Source organism: Cnephaeus nilssonii (assembly GCF_951640355.1).
Source record: "Cnephaeus nilssonii genome assembly, chromosome: 11".
In the NCBI taxonomy this organism is placed as follows: Eukaryota; Metazoa; Chordata; class Mammalia; order Chiroptera; family Vespertilionidae; genus Cnephaeus; species Cnephaeus nilssonii.
Window position 1 is genome coordinate 38873179 of NC_137082.1, and position 22054 is coordinate 38895232.

Below are 22054 nucleotides of genomic sequence, written 5' to 3' on the forward strand. Positions count from 1 at the left end.
GGGCCTTCCTAGCAATGAACATGGGGTCTTCGTGGGGGCAGGGTGGACAGATATTGTCACCTGGGGCCAGGCCGACCTACCTCTGACCCTGGGGCAGCAGCAACCGGCATCTAAGTATGACCCGTGACCCCAGCTGTGTCGCAAGCAGGTTCCAGGCCCTGTGCCTCCCCCTCCCGCCCTGATTCCAGGAACCCGTCCCCACCCGGGAGCTGCCCCAGCCAGCGCAGCAGCTACTTAAGGAAGCTGGGCCCCGCCAGCACTTGCGCAGTCCTGTCCATCCACCCGGACTCCAGGATGGGGGCCCCCGCCAGGGTCCTGCCCTCTCTGCTGCTGGGGCTGCTGCTGGCGTCCTCCCCGGGGGCCCCGGGGGCCAACCCCGGCCTGGTCGCCAGGATCACCGACCAGGGCCTGCAGTACGGTAAGGAGCGATGGCTGAGGGCTGGACTGGCTGACCCGCTTGGCACCAGGCTGCCCTGGGTTCGGCGGTGCACAGACAGGACGCTCTTCCTCCGGCCAGGCGGCCTTCCCGGCCAGGCGGCCCTGGCTCGAACTCTGGCCTCATCACCCACCCAACCGCTGAGTCGCTCAGGCACTTACTTGTCTTAGCTGGGTTCCCGCCAGCCAACAGAGACAGGATTTGGGTGCAAGTAGTTGATTTGGGAGTTGATTTCAGGACACACCGTAGGGGAGAGGCAACGGGAGATGGGAGAGGGCAGAGGGCAGGAGGGGGATGTTATTAAACCAGCTCCTACCCAGGGACTGCAACAGTCCCACTGGGGAAATCCTTGGTAAAGTTTGAAGATACGTGCCTGAAAACCAGAAGTCAGAACGGTGGTTACCTCTGGCCAGTGGAGACCGGGAGGGGTAGGAGGGAGCCTGCAGGGTGCTGGGAAGGTGCTGCCTGCCTCTCACCTGGGGTGGTGGTTATAGGTGTGTATCGAAGCTTTAAAATTACCTGGCAATCCCTTACGATTAGTGCCCTTTGGGTACTTGACGTATTTTATACCTCCATTGAAAGAATGGGCAAAAAAGTAGAAGTATTTTTTAAAAGATGCCAAAACAATGCATCAGAATTCATCCATCCTTGGGGCAAGGGATCTCGGGTATTTATACACTGCTCCACACAGAACTGATCAAGGGAAGCTCCTTATTCATGGAGCCTCGATTGCCTAATCTATTAAATGGGCAATAACATTCCCTCAGGCAAGGTTGTTGGGAGCCCAGACTGGCTGGGGGCAGAGAAGGAAGTCAGGGAAGTCTTCCCGAGGAGGGGAGGTAGAAAAGGTAAGTGGGGATTAGCCAGAGGCCAGGGGTAGCAGTCCACACAGGGACCGGCACATGCTTTCGCCAAGGGAGGAATGCACGTTGAAAAGAGGCAGACCGTTGGTCAGCGGTGTGGGCAGGCATGTCCTCCTTGAGGGCAGAATCCTGGCTCCCTCATATTTCAGAACAAACAGAAGGTCCTGTTTATACTGAAACTCTAAATCAAGCAAAATTTGCCTTTGTCCCTTTCCGCGTGTGAAAGTGCCATGTTTATTTAACCGGTTCTCTGGCGTTGGACTTTTTAGTCCTTCCAGTATTTTTACTATATAACCCGCCTCGCTGTTCCCGGCATTGCTGAGGCCTGCTGTGTGCCAGGCACCACGCCAGGGGTGCTTTTGATCCTCCCAGCCCCTGTGTGCTCTGCAGGGGTTTCCTTTCATCCTCGCGCACCCCAAGGAGGAAAGTGTCCTCATTGCGTTTTGACAGATGGAGAAAGTGAAGGCTGAGGACTTGTTCAAGGTCACCCAGCTAGAAAGATGCCAAAGCCTGGATTCTATCCCTAAAATCCTGACAGTTTCTTCTACTCAGGCTAGATGCCACGAAGGAACGAGAACCACCCACACAAGCACACAGCCCTTCTCCCCTCGTGGAGTTGCTGACACAGGCATTCTGTTTCCATAAAATGGGCACGTAACCCATGTAACGCCGGGATATCCTGAGTGTTCCTCAAGCCACCTGGTATGCAGAAGGGCTCAGTCACCCACAACTGGAATGAGCGTTAGTAAGGAAGTCGGCGTCTCTCCCTATGATGGTGGGAGCCTCTGAAGGGATTGGAGGGGAGAGAGGCAGGCCGACTCGGCTGACTCTCAGCTCCTTCCTGTCTGCAGTGGCCAAGGAGGGGCTGGTGGCCCTGCAGAGCGAGCTGCACAACATCATGCTGCCCGACTTCACTGGGGACTTCAAGATCAAACATGTTGGACGTGGGCACTACGAGTTCCACAGGTGGGGCTCCCTTCTGCTGGGCCCCGAGCCGGCTGGGCAGGGGTGGGAGCCTGGAGAGGGAGGGGGAGCCCAAGGATTGGGTCAGGGCCCCTCTGGGACAGACAGTGGCGTAGTGTCTCACCGAGTTCAGAAGGAAGTTCAGGGAGGGAACTGGCTCCTCTCTTTGCTCATGAAACAAATATAAACGAAGACATACTGACTGTGGACCTGAGCCTCGGTTTCCTTACCTGTGAAATGGGGATGACACCGCTACCTCCTGTGGGTAATAATAACCCAGGCTCCAATCTGACCCCCCTGGAAGGGAAGATAGACCTTAAACTTTAAACTTTAGATACAGTGGCCCAAGGGTTAGAGCTGAGGTTTGAACATCTGGAAGAATCAAGGAAGGCTTCCCAGAGGAGATGGCATTTGAGCTGAGTCTTCAAAGGATTATTATATACTAGAGGCCCGGTGCATGAAATTCATGCACGGGTAGGGTCCCTAGGCTTGGCCGGCGATCAGGGCCGATTGGGGCCTCCGGCTGCCGGCTGGGGCCTCCCTTACTTCTGTGCCGCCCCCTGGCGGTCAGTGCACATCATAGCGAGTGATCGAACTCCCGAGGGGACACTTTGCATATTAGTCTTTTATATATATAGATGAGCAACTGATGCTAAAAAAAAAAAAAAGGGCATGAGACTGTTTGAGGGGCAGACAATGAAAGGAGGGGAATTGAGCCCACAGCTCATCACTCCCTCCCTGCTCACGACCATTGTTTCCTTCCTTCCTTCTTTTATTCAGTCCATCAGCAAGCGTTTATTGAGCACCTACTCATTGCCAGGCAAATAAAATGGAACTTGGCCATTCTTTTCCCACTGATGGCCCACAACAGTGTGTCGTCTTCGTTTGCTGCCCTCAGCCCTTTTGGCATCTTTACTCCAGCTGCCCTTGGCCTTCCCTGAATCTGATCCCCACTCCCCGCCCCTCTCCCCCGCCACGCACACACCTGAATGTATTAAGGGAGGGGATGGCAGGGGGAAGGAGGTGAAAACCCAGAGGCGTGTGTCCACGGGCCGGACTCAGATCCCACCCAGATTCATGAGATTTGTAGGCTCTGATCCTGAGTGTGTGACTTTGGGCAAATGCACCTCTTCTATGAGTTTCTATTTCTTCTTCTGTGAAAAGGGAACGAGAATAGTCCTGACCCCTCTGTGAGGCTAAGTGACACAATGGATGCAAGGTGCTTGCATGGCTGTGTGGTTGGTGTGGGGCACACAGCAGGCAGGTGGTACGTGGGGGTAACCAGACACCTGCCTGAAGCAGCCCTGCCGGTCCAGTCCCCACTGGGGAAAGGTAAAAGGCGAGATCAAGGCCCCTGCCAGGGCTGATGCTGCCCTCCGTGTCTCTCTCCTCAGCCTGAACATCCACAGCTGTGAGCTGCGAAGCTCTGCTCTGACACCCCTTCCTGGCCAGGGCCTGAGCCTGTCCATCTCTGACTCCTCCATCCGGGTCCAGGGCAAGTGGAAGGTGCGCAAGTCATTCCTGTAAGTTTGCTCGACTCCCAGGCTCTCGGACCCTTGGCCTTGGTCCCATTCTTCTCGGATCCAAGGAGTTCCTCACTCATCAGAAGGCCACGTGGTGGATGGAGGGAGTCCAAGGCCAGAGACACCCGTTCCCCGCCCCCCCCCCCGCCCCGCCCCGTTCCAAGTCCTGGCTCTAGGACCAATCTCTTCCCATCTTCTGCCTCCCTGATGGGGTTGTCCATGAGCTAAGTGAGATAATACTGTGTTTTCTTGGTTTGCTTCCCCCAACAGCAGACCCCAAGGCTCCAAGTGAAAGTACTTTATCTGGGAAATGACCTAAGAAAGCACCCAGAGGGGCTGGGGGAAGTGAGGCAGGAAGGGAAGGAAGATACTCCTGAGACCCTCTGGGGACAGTGTGGATGGGGCACCCCTCTGAGTTACCCCAATGCAGATAGGTGACCCGTCTTCCTGTTTGCCATTGGTCAAGGGAGGCTCCCAGGCACTTTGAACCCCCAAGGTCCTTGGATGGAAGGTGGGTTTGTCTCCCATTACGAAATATCCCAGACTCCCAGTTGAAGCAGCAGAATTTTATTTTTCTCACACGGAGGCTAGGGGTCTGAGATGAAGGTGTCAGAAGGTCTAGTTTCTTCTGAGTCCTTTCTCCTTGGCCTTGCAGATGGCTGCCCCTCTGTGAGTCCTCATATGGTCACCCCTCTGTGCATGCACCTGGGCGTCTCTGCGTGTGTCCTAACTCCTCTTCTCACAAGGACACCTGTCAGACTGGATTAGGGCCCATCCTAGTGTGCTCACTTTAACTTAATCACCCCTTTAAGGCTCTGTCTCCAGGACAGTCACATTCTGAAGTACTGGGGTTTAGGCCCTCTACCTATGGGCTGGGGGCGGGGCACAATTCAGCCCCTAAAAGAGGGCTGCCCAGTCTCTTCCGGGTCACCTGACTCTATTTCCACTTTAGACCTGCACCGTCTGTGTAGCAGCTTCTGCCACACGCCGTAACTGAGGACTTGAAAAGAGGCTGGGACAACTGTGTGAAACCCCATATTTGAAGATTTTAGTACAAAAAAGAACACAAGAAACCTCATTAATAAATTTTAGATTGATTACATGTTGAAATGATAGTTACAATTAATTACTCTTTCTTTTTGTCTTTCTTAACATGGCTACTAGAAAATTTTAATGACCAATGTGGCTCACATTATATTTCTGTTGGACAACAATGCTTTAGCAAGATGCTCAGTATAAATATATATATATCACCTATCTATGCACATTCCTTCCATTCTATGAAAGAAATCAGACCACACTCTTCTGCCCTGGCTTTTTTCACTGAAGTATATTCAACATCTCTTCATAGGAGCATGTAAAGATCTACCTCATTTTTTTAACCTTTTTTCCAATGTAATATTTTTATTGAGGTGAAATTCACAGAATATAACATTAACCATTTTAAAGTATATAATTCAGTGGCGTTGGTACATTTGCAACCACCACCTGTGTCTCGTTCTAAAACATTTTGTTACCCCAAGACATAACCTCATATCCATTAATCAGTCACGCCTCATTTCCCCCTCCTCTACCCTCAGGTAACCACCAGTCTGCCTTCTGTTTATGGATTTGCCTATTCTGGACATTTCATATAGATGGAATCATACAATATGTGACATTTTGTGTCTGGCTTCTTTCACTTAGCATCATATTTTTGAGATTCATCACATTATAGCATACATCAGGACTTTATCTCTTTTTATGGATGAGTAATAGTCCATTGTATAGATAGACTACCTTTGGCCTTTTTAAAAAATAATCCTCACCAGAGGACATGTTCATTGATGTTAGAGAGAGAGGAAGCCGGGAGAAACATTGATGTGAGAGAGAAACATCGACTGGTTGCCTCCCATACATGCAACTTAGGTATGTGCCCTGACCGAGAATCAAACCCTCGACCTTTTCATTTATGGGACAATGATCCAATCAACTGAGCCACACCAGCCAGGGCTGGCCTTATTCTTTTTAAAGGCTGCATAGCATTGATGCCCACAACTCACTGAACCTTCCCTACTAATTGACCTATAGGTGGTTTTCTCTTTTTTTGCTATTTATTACTCATGACACTTCAGTGAGCTGCCCCACACATATATCTTGGCCAGAAGAGCCACAGAGTAAAGGCATGGAAGTCAGGTTCCTGGGCCAAAGATGTGTGTGTGTAATTAGGAGGGATCCCACAAATTTGTATTCCAGAGGTGTTCGCCCAGCCATAGCGCCTGGGGCTTCTGTGGCCCACACCTTCACAAGCACCGGCGGTTAAAACTTCAAAAGTTTCATCAATCTGATAGGTGGAAGCTGGCATCATTGTGATTTTTATTTTTAATAACTTTCACATGCTTATTTGCAGTCAAACTTCCTGTTCATATCTTTGATCTCTCTTTTCTTTTTGGTCACTTTGTCCTTTCCTTATTAATTAGTATAAGCTTGTTCTTTGTGTATTAAGGAAATGAGCTCATACGCTAAGGAAATTAGCTCTGGCTCACTCATGATGCAGTTTTGTGTGTTTTTTTTTACTTTGCCTGTGGCATTTTTTGTTCACTGAAGTTTTAATTTTCTGTGCTGGCAAGTGTATGACCATTTCCTTAGTGGCTTCTGAGAGCCTTTGCCCATCCCTGACTGTAAACAAGCGAACCCAGGCTTTCTTATAGATCAAGCATGTCAAACTCAAAGGCTAACACGGGCCAAATAAACAAGACATGCGGCCTGCGGGTCGCAAGTTTGACATGCTTGTTCTAGATCTTTTATGGACTTCTTTGTAATACATCTTTGCTTTGTAATAAATATTTGTAAAATTTTTTGCTCCAGCTCCACTTATTTTGGGGTGAGAACTGAGCTTCCGATTTCCCCCAAAAGGGTGGCTGATCTAGCCTAGAAATCCACCATTCTTCTCTCATCTCCTCCAGGAGGCTACACGGCTCCTTTGACGTGCACGTCAAGGGCATCACCATTTCCGTCAACCTGGTCCTGGGCAGCGAGCCCTCGGGGAGGCCCACGGTCACTGCCTCCAGCTGCAGCACCCACATCCGTGATGTGGAGGTGGACATGTCGGGAGATTTGGGGTAGGTCACCAAAGGGGCAGTGGCCAGCTTGACCCCTGGCTGCAGCCTGAGGTCCAGCCAGCCAGCGACCTGGCCTCTGACAAGCACCAAGGTCCAGGCGTAATGCCTGAGCCCAACACGGCTGAGATGAACAGATTAACAGACGCAGATTCAAGCCAGGAGTACTGGTGAGCCATTTCCACCGAAGTTTTCAGGAACTACCTCAGGCAAATGAAATTCGGCTGTTGGAGGAACACCAGGGCTTTTGGCCAAAGGAGAGTTTATGAAAAACATACAAGCCCTTGGGCAAGTGTCTTTGAGTGGAATGTCCTTGATTAGGGAAATGTGGATTCTTGAGCCCCTCCCCCAAATCTACTGAATTTGCTTGGGGCGCAGCAGGGGCTGGGATGCCAGATGCCCTGAATCAGTGAGTGTGCTGGGGGCTGGGACTCGGGGACACAGCAGGTACCACACTGGGGCAGGGAGGGCTCCTTTAGGAACCGGCCCGCCGGAGGCCAGGGCCTGGCTTTGCTGGCTGCCCCGCCGACTCTGTGTTCAGTGGCACACAGCTGACCAGGCCCTGTGCTCCATTCCCCAGGTGGCTGCTGAATCTCTTCCACAACCAGATCGAGTCCAAATTCCAAAAAATACTGGAGAGCAAGGTAAGAATGTCAGAGCTGCCCTAGCCGCTTTGGCTCAGGGGATAGAGTGTCGGCCTGCAGACTGAAGGGTCCCGGGTTCAATTCCGGCCAAGGGCACATGCCTGGATTGCGAGCTCAATCCCCTGTGGGGGGTGTGCAGGAGGCAGCCAATCAATGATTCTCTCTCATCATTGATGTTTCTATCTCTCCCTCCCTCTCCCTTCCGCTCTGAAATAAATAAATAAAAATTAAATTAAATTAAAAAAAGAATGTCAGAGCCACGCAAGGGCTGGGCTCAGGTCATACGTGGACCCAAGGCCCAAAGAGAACAGATCACCTGCCGCAGGTCGCAGAGTTGGTGGGTAAGCTGGGCCAACACGTAGGTCTCTGGACTCTGAGTCTGTCCTGTGAAGCAGAGAATGGTTAGATGCTTGGCCAAGGGTGGGAAGCAGGGACCAAGCAGATCCCGCCCCGCCCTCTGCTTGGTCTTGCTCCTTGGCCCCCACTGCCCCACAAAGGCCAAAAGGAAAAGCAGCACTTAGATGCCTGCAGCAACCAGGCAGGAAACTTCAAGAGCGTGTGAACCAGGTGAGAACCCGGTTCCTACCTGGGCGAGCACATGAGCACCCGCCTTGGGTGGGAAGGCAGCGATGGTGTCAGTTTTTCCCACTTAAAAAATTATGTGAAATCTCCAAATTTTTATATCTCTGGCCAAAACAAAAACATTTCACTCCCATTTCAGAGGTATCATATGCCTGGAGCTGTGTCTGTAGCAGTGTGTGCCTGGGGAGGGAGTAAGTAATGTAGGAGGAAAGAGGAAAATACACACACTTATATCCCTGCACCTTGGCCCAAGTTCTGCTTTGGCTCTGAGTGCCCCCTAGTGGTTGAATCGGAATAGCAGGCATCCCCACAGACTGGCGTGGCAAGCTGCATTCTGTGCCTTTTCTTCTTCTGGGGTCCTGGGGGAGAGGTGAGTTTGGGAAACATGCAAACCTGTTTCTCCAGCACCGCACTGCCATGTTGTAATGAGTCAGAGTCAACCTGTTAAGTGATGACATTTGGAAGTATCTACATTAAATATACACTTATTTGGATGGCTAGATCTACGTACTACCTAGTCCTGCTATTCCCCTCTAAGTTCTGGGAGTCCAGGGCTGCTCAAAAGAACTGTCTGTAATGGTGGAGCTCAGGGCAGGGCCTCCGGCCAATGTCCCCTCATCAGGCTGTGTAGGTGACTCCCTAACTCAGATGTCCAGCCCTGGGATAGACTTTGGAAGGACTGATTGGTCCCTGTTAGGGTCCACGTAGGGACCTAAGTGTCTCTGATTATTTCTGTTTGTTCAGTGCCTGGCGCATAATAAGTACTTATATGTTTTTATAAAATCAATGATCAATGAGCAAATATGTGAAATGTGACTAAAGCAATTAGCACAGCGCCAACCCAAAGCCAGGGAACTCACTCGGGCTTTCTCTCCCATCCTTTCAGGTTTGCGAAATGATCCAGAAATCGGTGACCTCTGACCTACAGCCTTATCTCCAAACTCTTCCAGGTAGGGTGCCCCCCCCCCACCGGACAGTTTATTTCTATTAATTCTCATAAGAGCATATATGTATCTTACAAAATCTTAAGTGGGACAGAAGTATAGAAAGTAAAAATTAAAAGTCCCTTTTTCTCCTCAAATTTTCCTCCAAGAGGTAACCTCTGTGTTGGGTGTATCCTCTTCGATATTTTCTTTGCATATACAAATATACATATACATATACATATACATATACATATACATATACATATACATATACATACACATGTGCATATGAACATACATTCATATATATTCTGTTGTTCATGAATATAGATGCATATGCATAATTGTGAGTAATATTAATGTATACAGGATAGACATTGTCCTTGTGTAACTTGTATATGTTGAAGATCTTTCTATATCAGTGCATATAAATTGATCTCATTTAAAAAAAATCTCTTCATGGAATTTAATACTTAGAGAAAAGTGCTCCCATTATAAGTGAACAGCTTGAAGAATTTTCACAAACTGAACACATATATACCAGCTCCCAGATCAATATACAGAATATGATTGCCCTCTCGGGTTTCCTTCTGTCACTACCCCCCGCTCGAGGGTACCCACTACCCCAACTTCTACCAGAAAAGGTTAGTTTTGCATTTTGTCCATGGATGGAGCCTTGCAGGACTTAAAGTCTTTTACCAAAAGCAAAGGCTTTCTTTGTTCAACCTTAAAATGAATTTGACCCATATTGTTGCATGCAGTGAGCTCGTTCATTCTCCTTGCTGTGTAGTATTCCACTGAGTCAAGGTCCCTCCCTTTATTTGTCCATTCTACTGCTGAAGGTCATTTGGGTAGTTTCCGTTTTAGACCATTATGCATAGCACTGCTGTGAATAGTCTAGCTCATAAAACGCATGTCTTTGGGTTACACTAGGAGTGAAATTGCAGGCTCACCTGGTATGCATAGTTTAACACTATCAGATCCTGCCACACAGCTTTCCAACGAAGTTGTAACAGAACTCATTTTAATAGCTGTGTAGCAGTCCCTCCTATGGCTGTGTCTTCATTTATTTATTAAGTCCCCAGACTCTGGGCATGCAGGCTTGGGGCCCTCCTTTGCTATTGCCAATATGGGGAAGGAGGCACCTCGCCCAGCCTCCTTGCCTGCACATGTGAGTGTATATAGAACAGTCCTCAGAAGTGGAGACCCTGGGTCCAGGATGCACATGTAAAGTTTGTGGTTTACCCCCTGCCAAATAGCCTGAGGTGTCCTCTGATAGCCTGGCCCCTACGCTCACCTGTGGACATCCCCCTCCAGTGGAGGCCCAGGCGGGCACGGACAGCCCTGTGTGAGATATAGATCCCCTGTTCCTCCAGGGCGTTAGCGGGGAGAGTCTGAGCCCTCTGGACTGCTGTCCTTCCTGGCCAATTGGTTTGTGTTGATAGGAGGCCAGTTTCCCCTCAGTTGTAAACTTGGGGAGCCATACCCTTGGTTAGAGAATTCTCCCCATTGTGTAGCTTCCTTGGCATGAAGCTCCTGGTGTGAATGGGCTGCCAGACCTGGGCTCCTCGCACCCTCAGGGTGTGTGTGTGTGTGTGTGTGTGTGTGTGTGTGTGTGTGTGTGTGTCCCTGGAACCCACTCAAGCTCAGGCAGAGCACACCCCTCCCCGCATGGCTAATCCACTAGTGGGACGAAAGGACCCAGCTGGTCTCTTTCTTATGAAGCAGCTCCTTGCCCAGGGCTGGGCTGGGTGGAGGGTCTGGAGGCAGAGGGGCAGGGGGCTCTGAAGAACGTCACCGGAGTGTAGGTCAGTCAGAGCCCTTACCCCTTCTCCTTGTCTGGCTCCTAATTCTGCCCCTCCCCTGGTTCACAGTCACAACAGAGATTGACAGTCTCGCTGGCATTGATTACAGCTTAATGGAGGCCCCTCGGGCAGCAGCCCAAATGCTGGACGTGATGTTGAAGGTGAGGGTCCTGGAGCAGGGGCTTGGGTGGGTCCTGCCTCAGCGAGGCATTCGTCCCTCTTTCTTGGAGCCTCCTGGTCCGCCTGGTTCAGCTCTGTCCTCATCACCTCATGGTTCCAGCTGTGTTGAGGGCGGGGCAATCTGGAGTGGTGGGGAGTGTTCCCAGAGCCAGGCTCCTCTCACAAGTGTCTGAAAACTCCTAGGCCTGTAGCTCCCCCTCCCTCCCCTTCCTCTCCTTCACTTTGCCCACCATGCAGATGAGGTCAATCAGAAAGTCTGGCCAATAGGTCTTGTGGGTTAATACACCAAAGCTGGTGGGTGTTTTGTTAAGGGATTCTGGACATGCAACACTTCAGGAAAGGAAAGACCCAAAGGAAAACGTCTTTAATGGTGGAGTTTCAGGCAGTGTCTCTAGCCAGTGCCCCCACCCCCATCAACCTGTATAGGTGACTACCTAGCTCAGAAGTCCCGCCTGAAGTAAACTTTGACAATTCAAATGGACCTTATTTTCTCTCTCCAGGCTGAAATTTTTAACCGTGATCATCGCTCCCCAGTTCCTTTCCTTGCTCCTGTCATGAGCCTTCCTGAGGAACACACCCGAATGGTCTACTTTGCCATCTCTGATTATGTCTTCAACGCAGCCAGCCTGGTATATCATGAGGCAGGGTACCTGAACTTCTCCATCACAGATGATGTGGTAAGGCTGGTGACAAGAATAATGCTGACAAGTGATGGTGTAACCTGGCTTCCCTTCCTTCTTTCCTTTCTGCCTGATTTACATCAGTGAAGTAATAAATTATGACTAAGAAAAAAGACCCGGACCAGGAAAAATATGTCAGTACAATTTCCCTTTTCACTTTGGCTGCCAGGAAGCTCAAAATCAAAGTTCTTTCTTATAACAACTGTGGAAGACTTTGTGGCTTGCTTGCCCGTATTTTATTCTCTCCTCCTTCCCTCAGTCTAGATCTGTTATTCTAATTTATAATTTATCTCACTCTGATAGTTTGTGGGTTTTTTTTTAAAAAAGATTTTAGAGAATGAAATGCATAAAGTTACATAGAATAGTAAATAAAGACCAAGTTAAAAATAAAGCACAATTAGGAAGACACTGAACCCATAAATATCTGTCTGAGAGCTTCCTTGTAGCCAAAGTAAAAAGGTACATGATTTAGTGATTCATGGTAAAAACAAGAAACAAACTTCATGACACACTAAACAAAGCACTTACCTCTAAAACAACTTTCTCAAATGTGGCTTTGTATAAGGGATACTAAATTTTACAGTGGATCACGTCTTTCATATTTCTGGGTTTCAGAAGGTTATTTCTAGCAGCTCTTGTAGCCCGTGAACAATGTCAGGATGGTGGGGAAACACAGGGTGGTCCCATTTGTTTTTTTTTGTTTGTTTGTTTTTTGTTTTTTAAATATATTTTATTTATTTTTTACAGAGAGGAAGAGAGAGGGATAGAGAGTCAGAAACATCGATGAGAGAGAAACATCGATCAGCTGCCTCTTGCACACCCCCTACTGGGGATGTGCCCGCAACCAAGGTACATGCCCTTGACCGGAATCGAACCTGGGACCCTTGAGTCCGCAGGCCGACGCTCTATCCACTGAGCCGAACCGGTTTCGGCAGGGTGGTCCCATTTGGATGACCCAGTTTCCCTGGTGATAAATCAGGGACCACCTGGTGAATGACTGGAGTGACTTTTCCTCCCATCGTCACATCTGACTCACCCTTCCCACCGGCGCTGCAGTCCTTTCTCTTGCAGACGGGATCACATAACCATGTTTCATCGAGTGCTCACTATATGCTAGGCCTTGTGCCAGATGTGTTGTACCCCCATTTCACGGAACCCTCGCAATGCCCTGATAGGTGGGGACTATTATTAACCAATTTCACAGGTGAGGAAGTTGAAGCTCAGAGAGGTGAAGGGAGTGGCCAGAGACCACATTGTGACAAGGCCAGGAGCCAAATCTAGGTCTGTGTGACTGCAAGTCTCACTGTCATGAACCCTCTGAGTGGGTCCTGCATGTCACCTGTGCCCCAAGGAGAGCAGAGAGTACCCACGGTCTCATGTACCCCTGTTGACTGAAGGACAGGCATCTTGTCACTGCCATGGTAACCCCGGGCATTCGAGAAGTTCCAGTCCGAAACACCCGCCACCTCTCCCTCTCTGTTTAGACCTTCAGTTCTGGAAGGAGAACCCTAAAACTTCTTTGCATCTCTTCACTGCAGGTTCCACCGACCTCCAACATCCGACTGACCACCAAGTCCTTCCGCGCCTTCGTCCCCCGGGTAAGGCTTCCCTCGGCCCTCGGTGGTGCAGGCCAGCCTTCAGGGGTCTCTCTTTAAACCCCCAGGCTCCTCTCAGCTTGACCAAGAGTCAGAAGACGAGCAATGAGCCCCTCAGTGAAGGCCAGAGTGCTGCAGGCTTTGGGACTTTCTTCCCTTCAAAGCCCCAATAGCACAGGCCTGAGCCCCGGGTCTCCTGGGACCACAGGTTGCCCAGCCTTACTGGTGCCATCTGAGAATCCCAAGGAATGCCATCATGACCCATGCACAACGGAATCAATGCTTGGGTGCTGTCACTGATCTAACCCTGCTGGGCATCAAGTTGTCTGTAAGGTTTTGCCACGATAATGACCACTCTCTGTGTTCATGGCAAGGTGTCCTATGACACCACTAAGAGGAAAAGGCACAGAGCATTTTATGGGAATAAAGTCCACCAGAAAGCATGCTCAGAGTTATCTGTCTCCCTCCAGGCTCTCCCGGCAAACCCTCATGTTTCCTTCTCTTGACATAATCTCCCCATTCTGCCCCTAGTTAGAGAAACGCTACCCCAACATGAACTTGGAGCTCCAGGGAAGAGTGGTCTCTGCCCCCGTCCTGAACTTCAGCCCTGGGAACCTGTCCTTGGCCCCCCAGATGGAGATTGAGGGCTTTGTGCTCCTGCCTAACTCTGCCAGGGAGCTCATCTTCCAGCTTGGCGTGGTAAGGTTTGCTTTTGTAAATGCTGTTCCTTTTTCCTGTGTGCTTTCCCCCCACTCACTACTGGTCCAATTCCTTCAGATTTCAACTTGAATATCACTTCCTCAAAGAGGCCTTTCTTTTTTTATAAATATATTTTTATTGATTTCAGAGAGGAAGGGAGAGGGAGAGAGAGATAGAAACATCCATGATGAGAATCATGGATCGGCTGCCTCCTGCAAGTCCCCCACTGGGGATTGAGCCCACAACCTAGGCATGTGCTCTTGACCGGAATCGAACCTGGGACCTTTCAGTTCGCAGGCCGATGCTCTATCCACTGAGCCAAACCGGCTAGGGCTCAAAGAGGCCTTTCTTGATTGCTCTTACCCCAATGCACCTTAGGCTCCTTGTCATTTTTCTCTTGTAGCACCCTATTATTTTACTTCATTACATTTATTATGAATATACTTATGCAGCTGTTTGCAGGTTTATTTGTTTAATGTATTTATCTCCCACCAAGTGAATCTGGGCTACTGTGGGAAGGAAGGTATAGGGGTCTTGGACCTGTTTGCTCTGCACCTATAGCTGACCCCTGAAGACTACATTTCCCAGGATCCCTGGCAGCACTCTGACATCCAGCTAGGTCAGCCAATCGAAGGCACTATCTAGAGAATGGAGGGCAGGAGAAAGGAAGAAGCAGATTATTTTCTCCTCTCTTTGTCTAGGACAGAGACAGGGGAGTGGCGGTCTCCTCCATGGTGGCTCCCATAACCCCAACTCTCTCTGTTCTTCTGGTCTTGAGGTGGAAGTAGCTTCCTGCTTCTGTTAATCCCTGAGCTGCCACTTCAACTCTCTTTATTTATTTGTTTTTTGGCTTTTCAGCAATTCCATCACTTGTATAACCAAGTCCCTGGATTACATTCCCTCTGAGTTAAACACGGAGAGAGTTCCTCCCTCCCCGGTGGACCCTGTCTTCTAGAGAAGGGATTCTGAGCCTTTTGGGACTCTCGCTCACTGGGCGGAGAATTTTGTTCTTTTCTTTTAGGTTTGAAATGCAACAAGACAAATTTCTGGAAGGGTAATTGCACCCAAATGCTATATCTACAATTTGATATTGTTATGAAATTTTTTGTCATCAATATATTTTATTTATTTATTTATTTATTTATTTATTTATTTATTTATTTATTTTTTACAGAGAGGAAGGGAGAGGGATAGAGAGCTAGAAATATCGATGAGAGAGAAACATCGACCAGCTGCCTCCTGCACACCCCCTACTGGGGATGTGCCCGCAACCAATGTACATGCCCTTGACCGGAATCGAACCTGGGACCTTTTAGTCCGCAGACCGACGCTCTATCCACTGAGCCAAACCGGTTTCGGCATGTCATCAATATATTTTAAATGAAAATATAATCTATTATTTCTATCATGATTATTGTTATTCCTAGGGCTGAATCTTAGTCCTGAGATAGCTAGAAATGAGCCCTGTAGAGATCTCCAGGGACAGACACTCTACACTTGCTCTCAGCAGTCTGTTCAAAGTTTACTTGTTCTCACAGTCAACAATTTCAAGTAAAAATGTTCAAGTTCAAGTTCAAACATCCAGCACCTACAATGAACCTTCTGGGAGTCTATAGTCTACTAGAGGAGTTCCTGCTTTAATCCATTGAGCTGTTTATTTAGAGAAGACAGCCTCCCTCACTCAGACCTGTTTCCTTCCCCTGGAATCTCCAGACCACTAACCTCTCGGCCACGTTGACCTTCAACACCAGCAAGATCACTGGGTTCCTGAAGCCAGAAAAGTAAGTCAGCCTCCCCCCACATGGGGGCGCTCAACCAGGCTTGCTCCATGTGGCTGGCATTCGCTGATTCTCTGTAACTGGAGGTGGAGATGTGACCAGATCCTCTTGTCAATGTTAGGGGCCCAACATTCAAGAGGGAAACTTAAATCCTGCCCCAGTTAGCCAAATTCTTTAGCCCCACTGGCCCTGCTTCCACCAACTTCCTTTCCACCTAAGCCCCATTACTTCCAATCTTCTACAGAATGTATGAATACTGCTTTTTCTTAATCTATGAGTTTTAGACATCGGCTATACTGACTCTCTGAAATGATAAAGATTGAGCTCTTTTACACTACCCACCTCCCCTCTTTGAGTCTTTCCAATAAGGTGATATCATTGTTTTTAGTTAGTCATCTTTTTCACTCCTGCCCCTACCCCACCCTTGGTCATGTGCCTTCTCAAGCCAGTGCCTCCTCCTTTCCAGGTAACGCCACATGGCTTAGGTATCCCATGGGCATAATACCCACATCTCTGAACCATTTCTGATCCATTGTAGGGTACAAGTGGAACTGAAAGAATCTAAAGTTGGACTATTCAATGTAAGTTATTGTTTTTGTTTATCAAATGATTGGGGTATTGATTAATTCAGAGTGTTTACCAAGCAATGTTATGGTGCCCAAGAGTAGAAGTGAGAAAAGGAGGAGAGCTGTTCTCTGCCTTAGAAAAATACGGAAGCTTTCAAGGACATAAAACCTAGGGCAAAGCAAAAGCTACATCTCAATGTAAGACAATACATAATTAAATCTCCTATTGGACCAATTTTTTTAAACTGCAAGGAATAGAAAGCCAACTAAAAATGTCTTAAGCATATGAGAGGACTATATAGAATCATGTGATTAAAAAACAACAACAAAACAAAGACAATGAAGACTACTAAGGCTAGAGATTCCAGGCATAGCTGGACCCAGGTGCTCAAATTAATGCATCAAGAATCTCCATCTCTCTGTTTGCTTTTATCAGTGTTGGCTTTATTCTCAGGCAGGTTATTCCCATTGGTGAAAAAAAAACCCTAAATTTCCTGTGGTTTCATTAAAAGAAGAAAATCCCTGTGCTAGCTCTCATTAGATCAACCCTAGCCATGTGCCCATTCTTTAGCCAATCACTATGGCCAGACATAGGACAAGGCCAGTCAGCCAAGGCTGGGTTTCCTGGAGCCAGAATTTTCAATCCCCAACAGTATGGACTGAAATTGGAAAGGGGGTTCCCCAGAGGAAAATAGGAACTTGTATTAAAACAAGAGAAATTAATTGCTGGGCACACAAAACGAAGAGATGATTTCCACCAAGAGAGAAAAGTGGTGAAATCGCCCCCTATTAAAGGGGGAAAGAGAATGGGAAGATTGGTGTGGGCTGGAGCAATCCTGGGGGGATTTCTGAAAAGAGAGAAGGTGGGGTGATGGCAGCTGCTCCTCACAGGCCGAGGAGGGGATGGGACGACTTGAACTTGCACTGGTTGTTTTCCTCTTCACCGTCCCAAGGACACTGGCCTCCTCTGACCACGCTCACCCTGTTCTCCTCTCCCAGACTTTCCCTTAAGTACTTCCGAAGAGGAAATAAACACATGAAGTGTGGAGAGACACTGTGCACAGGGACCCCCAAAGAACGACTCCTTTCAGAGAATAAAGTGGATAATGACACACTAATATTGTATCTGGGCATGGCATGCAAAATGTTCTATAAAATAAAACATATGTAAAGGTTCACAAAAAAGTATTAAGTTTTTGGAACATGTGATTAAAAAAAAAAAAGCCAGAACTATAGAATCAGATAAATCTGGATTCAAATTCTGACCCTGCAGCCCAGTGTCTAACAAGCCATTTTCATTCTGAAGGCCTCAGTTTCTTATCCATGAAATGGGGACATTGGTGTCAACTTAAAGAGGTTATTGTAAAGACTGAAACAGATATATGTAATGTTCTGAGTCCTACACCTGGCACATAGTGAATGTTAAAACTTGTGTATCTTAAATTTTGTTTATTACACAAGTAATTCAGGAAAACATTCTCACTGTAAAAATTTTTTTGAATATTTAAGACAAGGCTAAGCCAAACTTTGATGTTCTTCCTAGAGGAAAGATGGTTGGGTGTACAGTCTTCCAAAATTTTTCTCTTTTTGCACACATATATGTGTACACCCTGATGTAGGTATCTATCTGAAATTTGCTTTTCCAATTCTTTTGCCATGTCAGCACACACCGTACCTTCCCACCTCCAGGGTGGCTGTGTGGAGGTTTATTGGTGGGCAATATGGCGCACGGGGTCAGAGTGTTCTCTGCAGGTGGAGAATGCTGTGACCAGGTGAACAGTGGCCACATGTGCCATTCTCCTGTTCTCCACCAGGTGGAGCTGTTAGAGGCGCTGCTCAACTACTACATTCTCAACACCCTCTACTCGGAGGTCAATGGTAAGTATCACTACGGATTTCTCCAAGTCAAGAGTGGACACTGCTTTTGGGGGGAAAGAGAACTGGACTTGGAGTTGGGAAACGGTTCTCCTGCAGGCTATGAGACCTTGGGCGAGTCACTTCCCTAGGAGCCTCAGGGGCCTGTCTTTGCAATGGGAGTGGTGAAGTCTACCTCATCTCTCTCCAGGGCTTAAGGAAGGCTGGGGACTGGGGCAACAATTCAGAGCACAGGAAACTCCTTCTAAGAGAAGAAGAGACTCACAGAAGTGGCAAGGGAAAGACTAAAGACCAAGTTAGAGAGCACAAGGCAGCCCCCCTCTAAATTCACATTTCTGATTCAGTTGCCAACACCCTTTAAACATTGAAGCATAAAGACCTAAGTGCTGTTTCACTTGGCTGCAATAGAAAGCAAGATGGGGGTGGAGGGCAGATGCCCACAGCTTCTTATCATGAGTGTATCCCGCCCCATGCCTACCACTCCTTTAAATAGCCTCGTGGCGGCAAGCTCGGGCTCCTGTAGCAGCTTCCTGGGTTTAAATCCCCGTTCGACCCCTTTCTAGCTGTGTGAGCAAGGACACGTTTCTTGGCCACTCTGTGGCTCAATTTCCTTATCTGTAAAATGAGAATAATAATCATATCTACCTCACAGTCTTTGGTGATAATTAATGAGACTGTGCGGTGTATAGAGTTTGCACAGAGGCCTTTTTGTAAAAAGAATTCTTTGTCTATAATTGCTATTAACAAATTTCTCTCAATGTTGTGCCTCAACCTCCAGCTAAATTGGCATCAGGCTTCCCCCTTCCTCTGCTGAAACGTATTCAGCTCTACGACCCTGTTCTCCAGATCCACAAGGTGAGTGGCCCAGGGGGCTCAGGGGGCTCAGGGGGTATGGGGAGGGGGCTGTTTAGCTTTCCAGATTCAGAGGCCAAAGCTCAGCGGGTGAGGCCCAGCCCAGCCCTGCAACTGGGAAGGCCTGGACTGGGGTGGGTTGCTACATGCCTCGGAGCCATCCACCTGTCCTTCCAAAGTGGCACTCACTCCTGTGGGAGCGGGAGGCAGTGACACGGTCAGTGCTAAACTGCCTTCTCCCCCTCACCGTGAGTGACCTGGGGCGGCCGCAACACCAGCTCATTTTTAAATACTGTAATCCTAGAAATGCCAACAGGCCGAGTTCTAAAAGCCATTTGTAGCTTTTTAAACTTTCTTCTAAATCCTTAAGTGGAAGAGCTTTATTATAAATATGTGTTTGGTGTGCTCCCCCTCATAGACCCATTACCCCCACATACACCCACCGTTTGAATTTTAATATACTTCCTTCAGTATTTTTTATTTCGCTAAGCATTTGAAAAAATTGTGTTTTGAATAGTTGCATTGCTAGTGCTCATACATGTTTTCTTTTTTTCTTTTTGTTGCAATCTAGTCCCCCACTCCCCACCCAGTATTAAGTACTGCCTCATCCATCAGATGGACCATAATTTACTGAACTATTTTAGGACCAAGGAATATATCTAATCCTTCACTATTTCTCTCCACTTTTACCGTCCATCTGTGCCTCACAGTCCAGGGTATCTCTCTAGGAGAGCACCGGTAAGGTGGGATGACTGGGATGGGGAGCATTGAAGGAGATGCTGCGTTGTGCCTGGCACAGCATCAACATCCAGCAAACAACAGCTGCGAAGAGAGTGAAGGGCAGCGGCGTGGTCAGGAAGGTTGACCCACTGGCCAACTGATAGATTTGAAAGTCCAATCCCCAGAAGTCTTTTGGGCGCTGAGATACTCAACACCCAACTTCGGTTGGGAGTTTACAAGGAGTCAGACAGATGGTTGTTCTAAGCAAAGACTGAGCGACAATGCATGCAGCTGGCCCCAGTTGTCTCCTCCGTAAAATGGGGTGTAGCCCATGGCCTACTGGGCTCCTGGGACAGTACGAGGCCAAGTACGAAAGGGTCTAGCTCATGTGGCACGCGGGAAGTCATTGGAAGATGTACTATGTGCTGCCTTATTCATTAGAATTTTGAGCTCCGTTCTGTCCATTCGTTTGACACCCAAAGGCAGGGGATGTCTCGCCGTGGGAAAGACTAGGACTTCGCCTTGAGTGCAGAATCCCTGCCCCTTTGGGTGATGGAAACCTACGAGGAAGTGGGAGCGGAAGCCCCGGCCGCTCACAGTGTTGTATTATTTGCCAAGGAGAGAGCATTTAGGTGACACAAGGGACAGTTATGAGGCCTGCCCGGAAGCAGCAGTTGGGAAATGGCAGATAAATCGCCGCTCAGAGAAGGTCGCTGGCAAAGCTGTGCTTTATGGAGACCTTGGGGACGGAGGCACACCGGCGATTTATGTACTGACCTGGTTTCTGGCAGAGCTTGTGTTTCCACAGACGCGGGCCTCCTTTTAAATCGCAGAGGCCTCTTTTTGAAGCAGAGGATGCGTTTGCCATCCTGTTCTGTCTTGTCTCTCCTAGGACTTCCTGTTCTTAGGCGCCAACGTCCAGTACCTGAGAGGTTGAGGGCGAGGAGACAGACGGGCTCGGAGGCCGCAGCGGCGTCAGCAGGCGGCATCTCCAGATCTGCAGGCTGTTCCCGGAGACTCTGGGAGGATGAAGACTTCTCTGTTCTCTCTGGGGCGAGGTCTGCCTGGCCTCTGCCCCACACTCCTCTTCAGGAGGGTGCCCAGGCCCTCTTCGACGGCGGACTTTACTTCCTCCATCGTCCTCACTGGCCTGTACGATCGTCAAGGGCAGGCACCGTCTTTTCTATTCACTGTCTGATCCCCGTGCACAGTGCTGACACGTAGTGGGTCCTCAATAAATATTTACTGAACGATTCACTGAAGGAACCACCTGGTCCTCCCTACTGCCCGCAGGATCTTTGGCTGGTCAGTCCCTTCGGTGTCTCCAGGGCTTGACCCTGACCACACTCCCCTCTCCCATCCGCCGCTGCTGTGGGGAACCTCAGTGAGAGAAGAAGGGATTCCCCGCTCAGCCCTGGACCTGGCACTGGTGCCCGCTTTCCTAAGGGGCTTGTCCATCTTGGTTTATGGGGAATTCGTGGGCTCATTTTAATATACGCCTCCCAACCCCCTCACCTCTTGCCTGCTGCAGACATGGAGCCAATGGGTCTCCCAGAGCAAAAACTCAGCCTCCTACTGCTTTCCCCATTGACTCGAGTGTAAATTAGGAGGAAATTGACCCGTCTAGGGTTTTGGTCCGACCCAAATAGAAAGCCCATCCCACTGTTGTGTATGAGCCCCTGCCTGGAGGAAGAAGCCTTGGTTTCTAATCATTGCACAACCAGACTTTGATCAGACTTACTAACAAGCCGCTTCCAACCTATGTAGTTGGTTACCCCAGGACTGGGAATCACAAGGATCATTTGGTGTTTTTTATTGTGCTCATGAGCAGATGGATGGCGCTGCCGGCTAGCAGGTAAGTCACAGGGAACAGGCTGATTTACCCTGTGTGTGACAAGATGGGGCGATGCGCTGGCACCCGGCTGCCAGCAGGGTGAGCCGTGGCTGCCCCTCCTCCCTCCTAGCTCCTTTGGCTCCCTCTGCCGCCACCAGCATCCATCCCTGTGGTGGATGGGGGAAGGGCTCCGGCTTCTTCCAGGACTAGCCATGTGGTCTTGGGCAGTCCCTCTCCCCTTGGGTCCTCATCCATGAAATAGGGGTGATAGTAATAGTAGCTACTTCCTAGGGCTGTGATAATGATGATGTTAGGTAACCTGTATAAAAGGGTTTATTTAGCCATAGTGAGGACTCAATATGTACTGGCCAGACATGCTTACCAAGCATCTCCCATGTGTGGGCACTGGGTTGCTCAGCATGGGGTACGGAGGGG

At 48.9% G+C, this 22054-nt stretch overlaps 1 protein-coding gene across 1 annotated transcript; it reads left to right on the top strand.

Annotated features, from left to right (window-relative positions):
* Positions 1 to 277: 277 nt before the first annotated feature.
* On the top strand, positions 278 to 21011 carry LBP (lipopolysaccharide binding protein). The gene is made up of 15 exons (XM_079783456.1): positions 278 to 418; positions 2151 to 2265; positions 3657 to 3785; positions 6731 to 6886; positions 7464 to 7527; positions 8996 to 9059; positions 10910 to 11001; positions 11521 to 11697; positions 13239 to 13298; positions 13827 to 13994; positions 15708 to 15775; positions 16311 to 16353; positions 18153 to 18216; positions 18992 to 19068; positions 20678 to 21011. Exons 1-15 carry the CDS (start codon positions 295 to 297, stop codon positions 20720 to 20722), a joined length of 1446 nt encoding a protein of 481 aa, XP_079639582.1. The 5' UTR covers positions 278 to 294; the 3' UTR covers positions 20723 to 21011.
* Positions 21012 to 22054: the final 1043 nt, after the last annotated feature.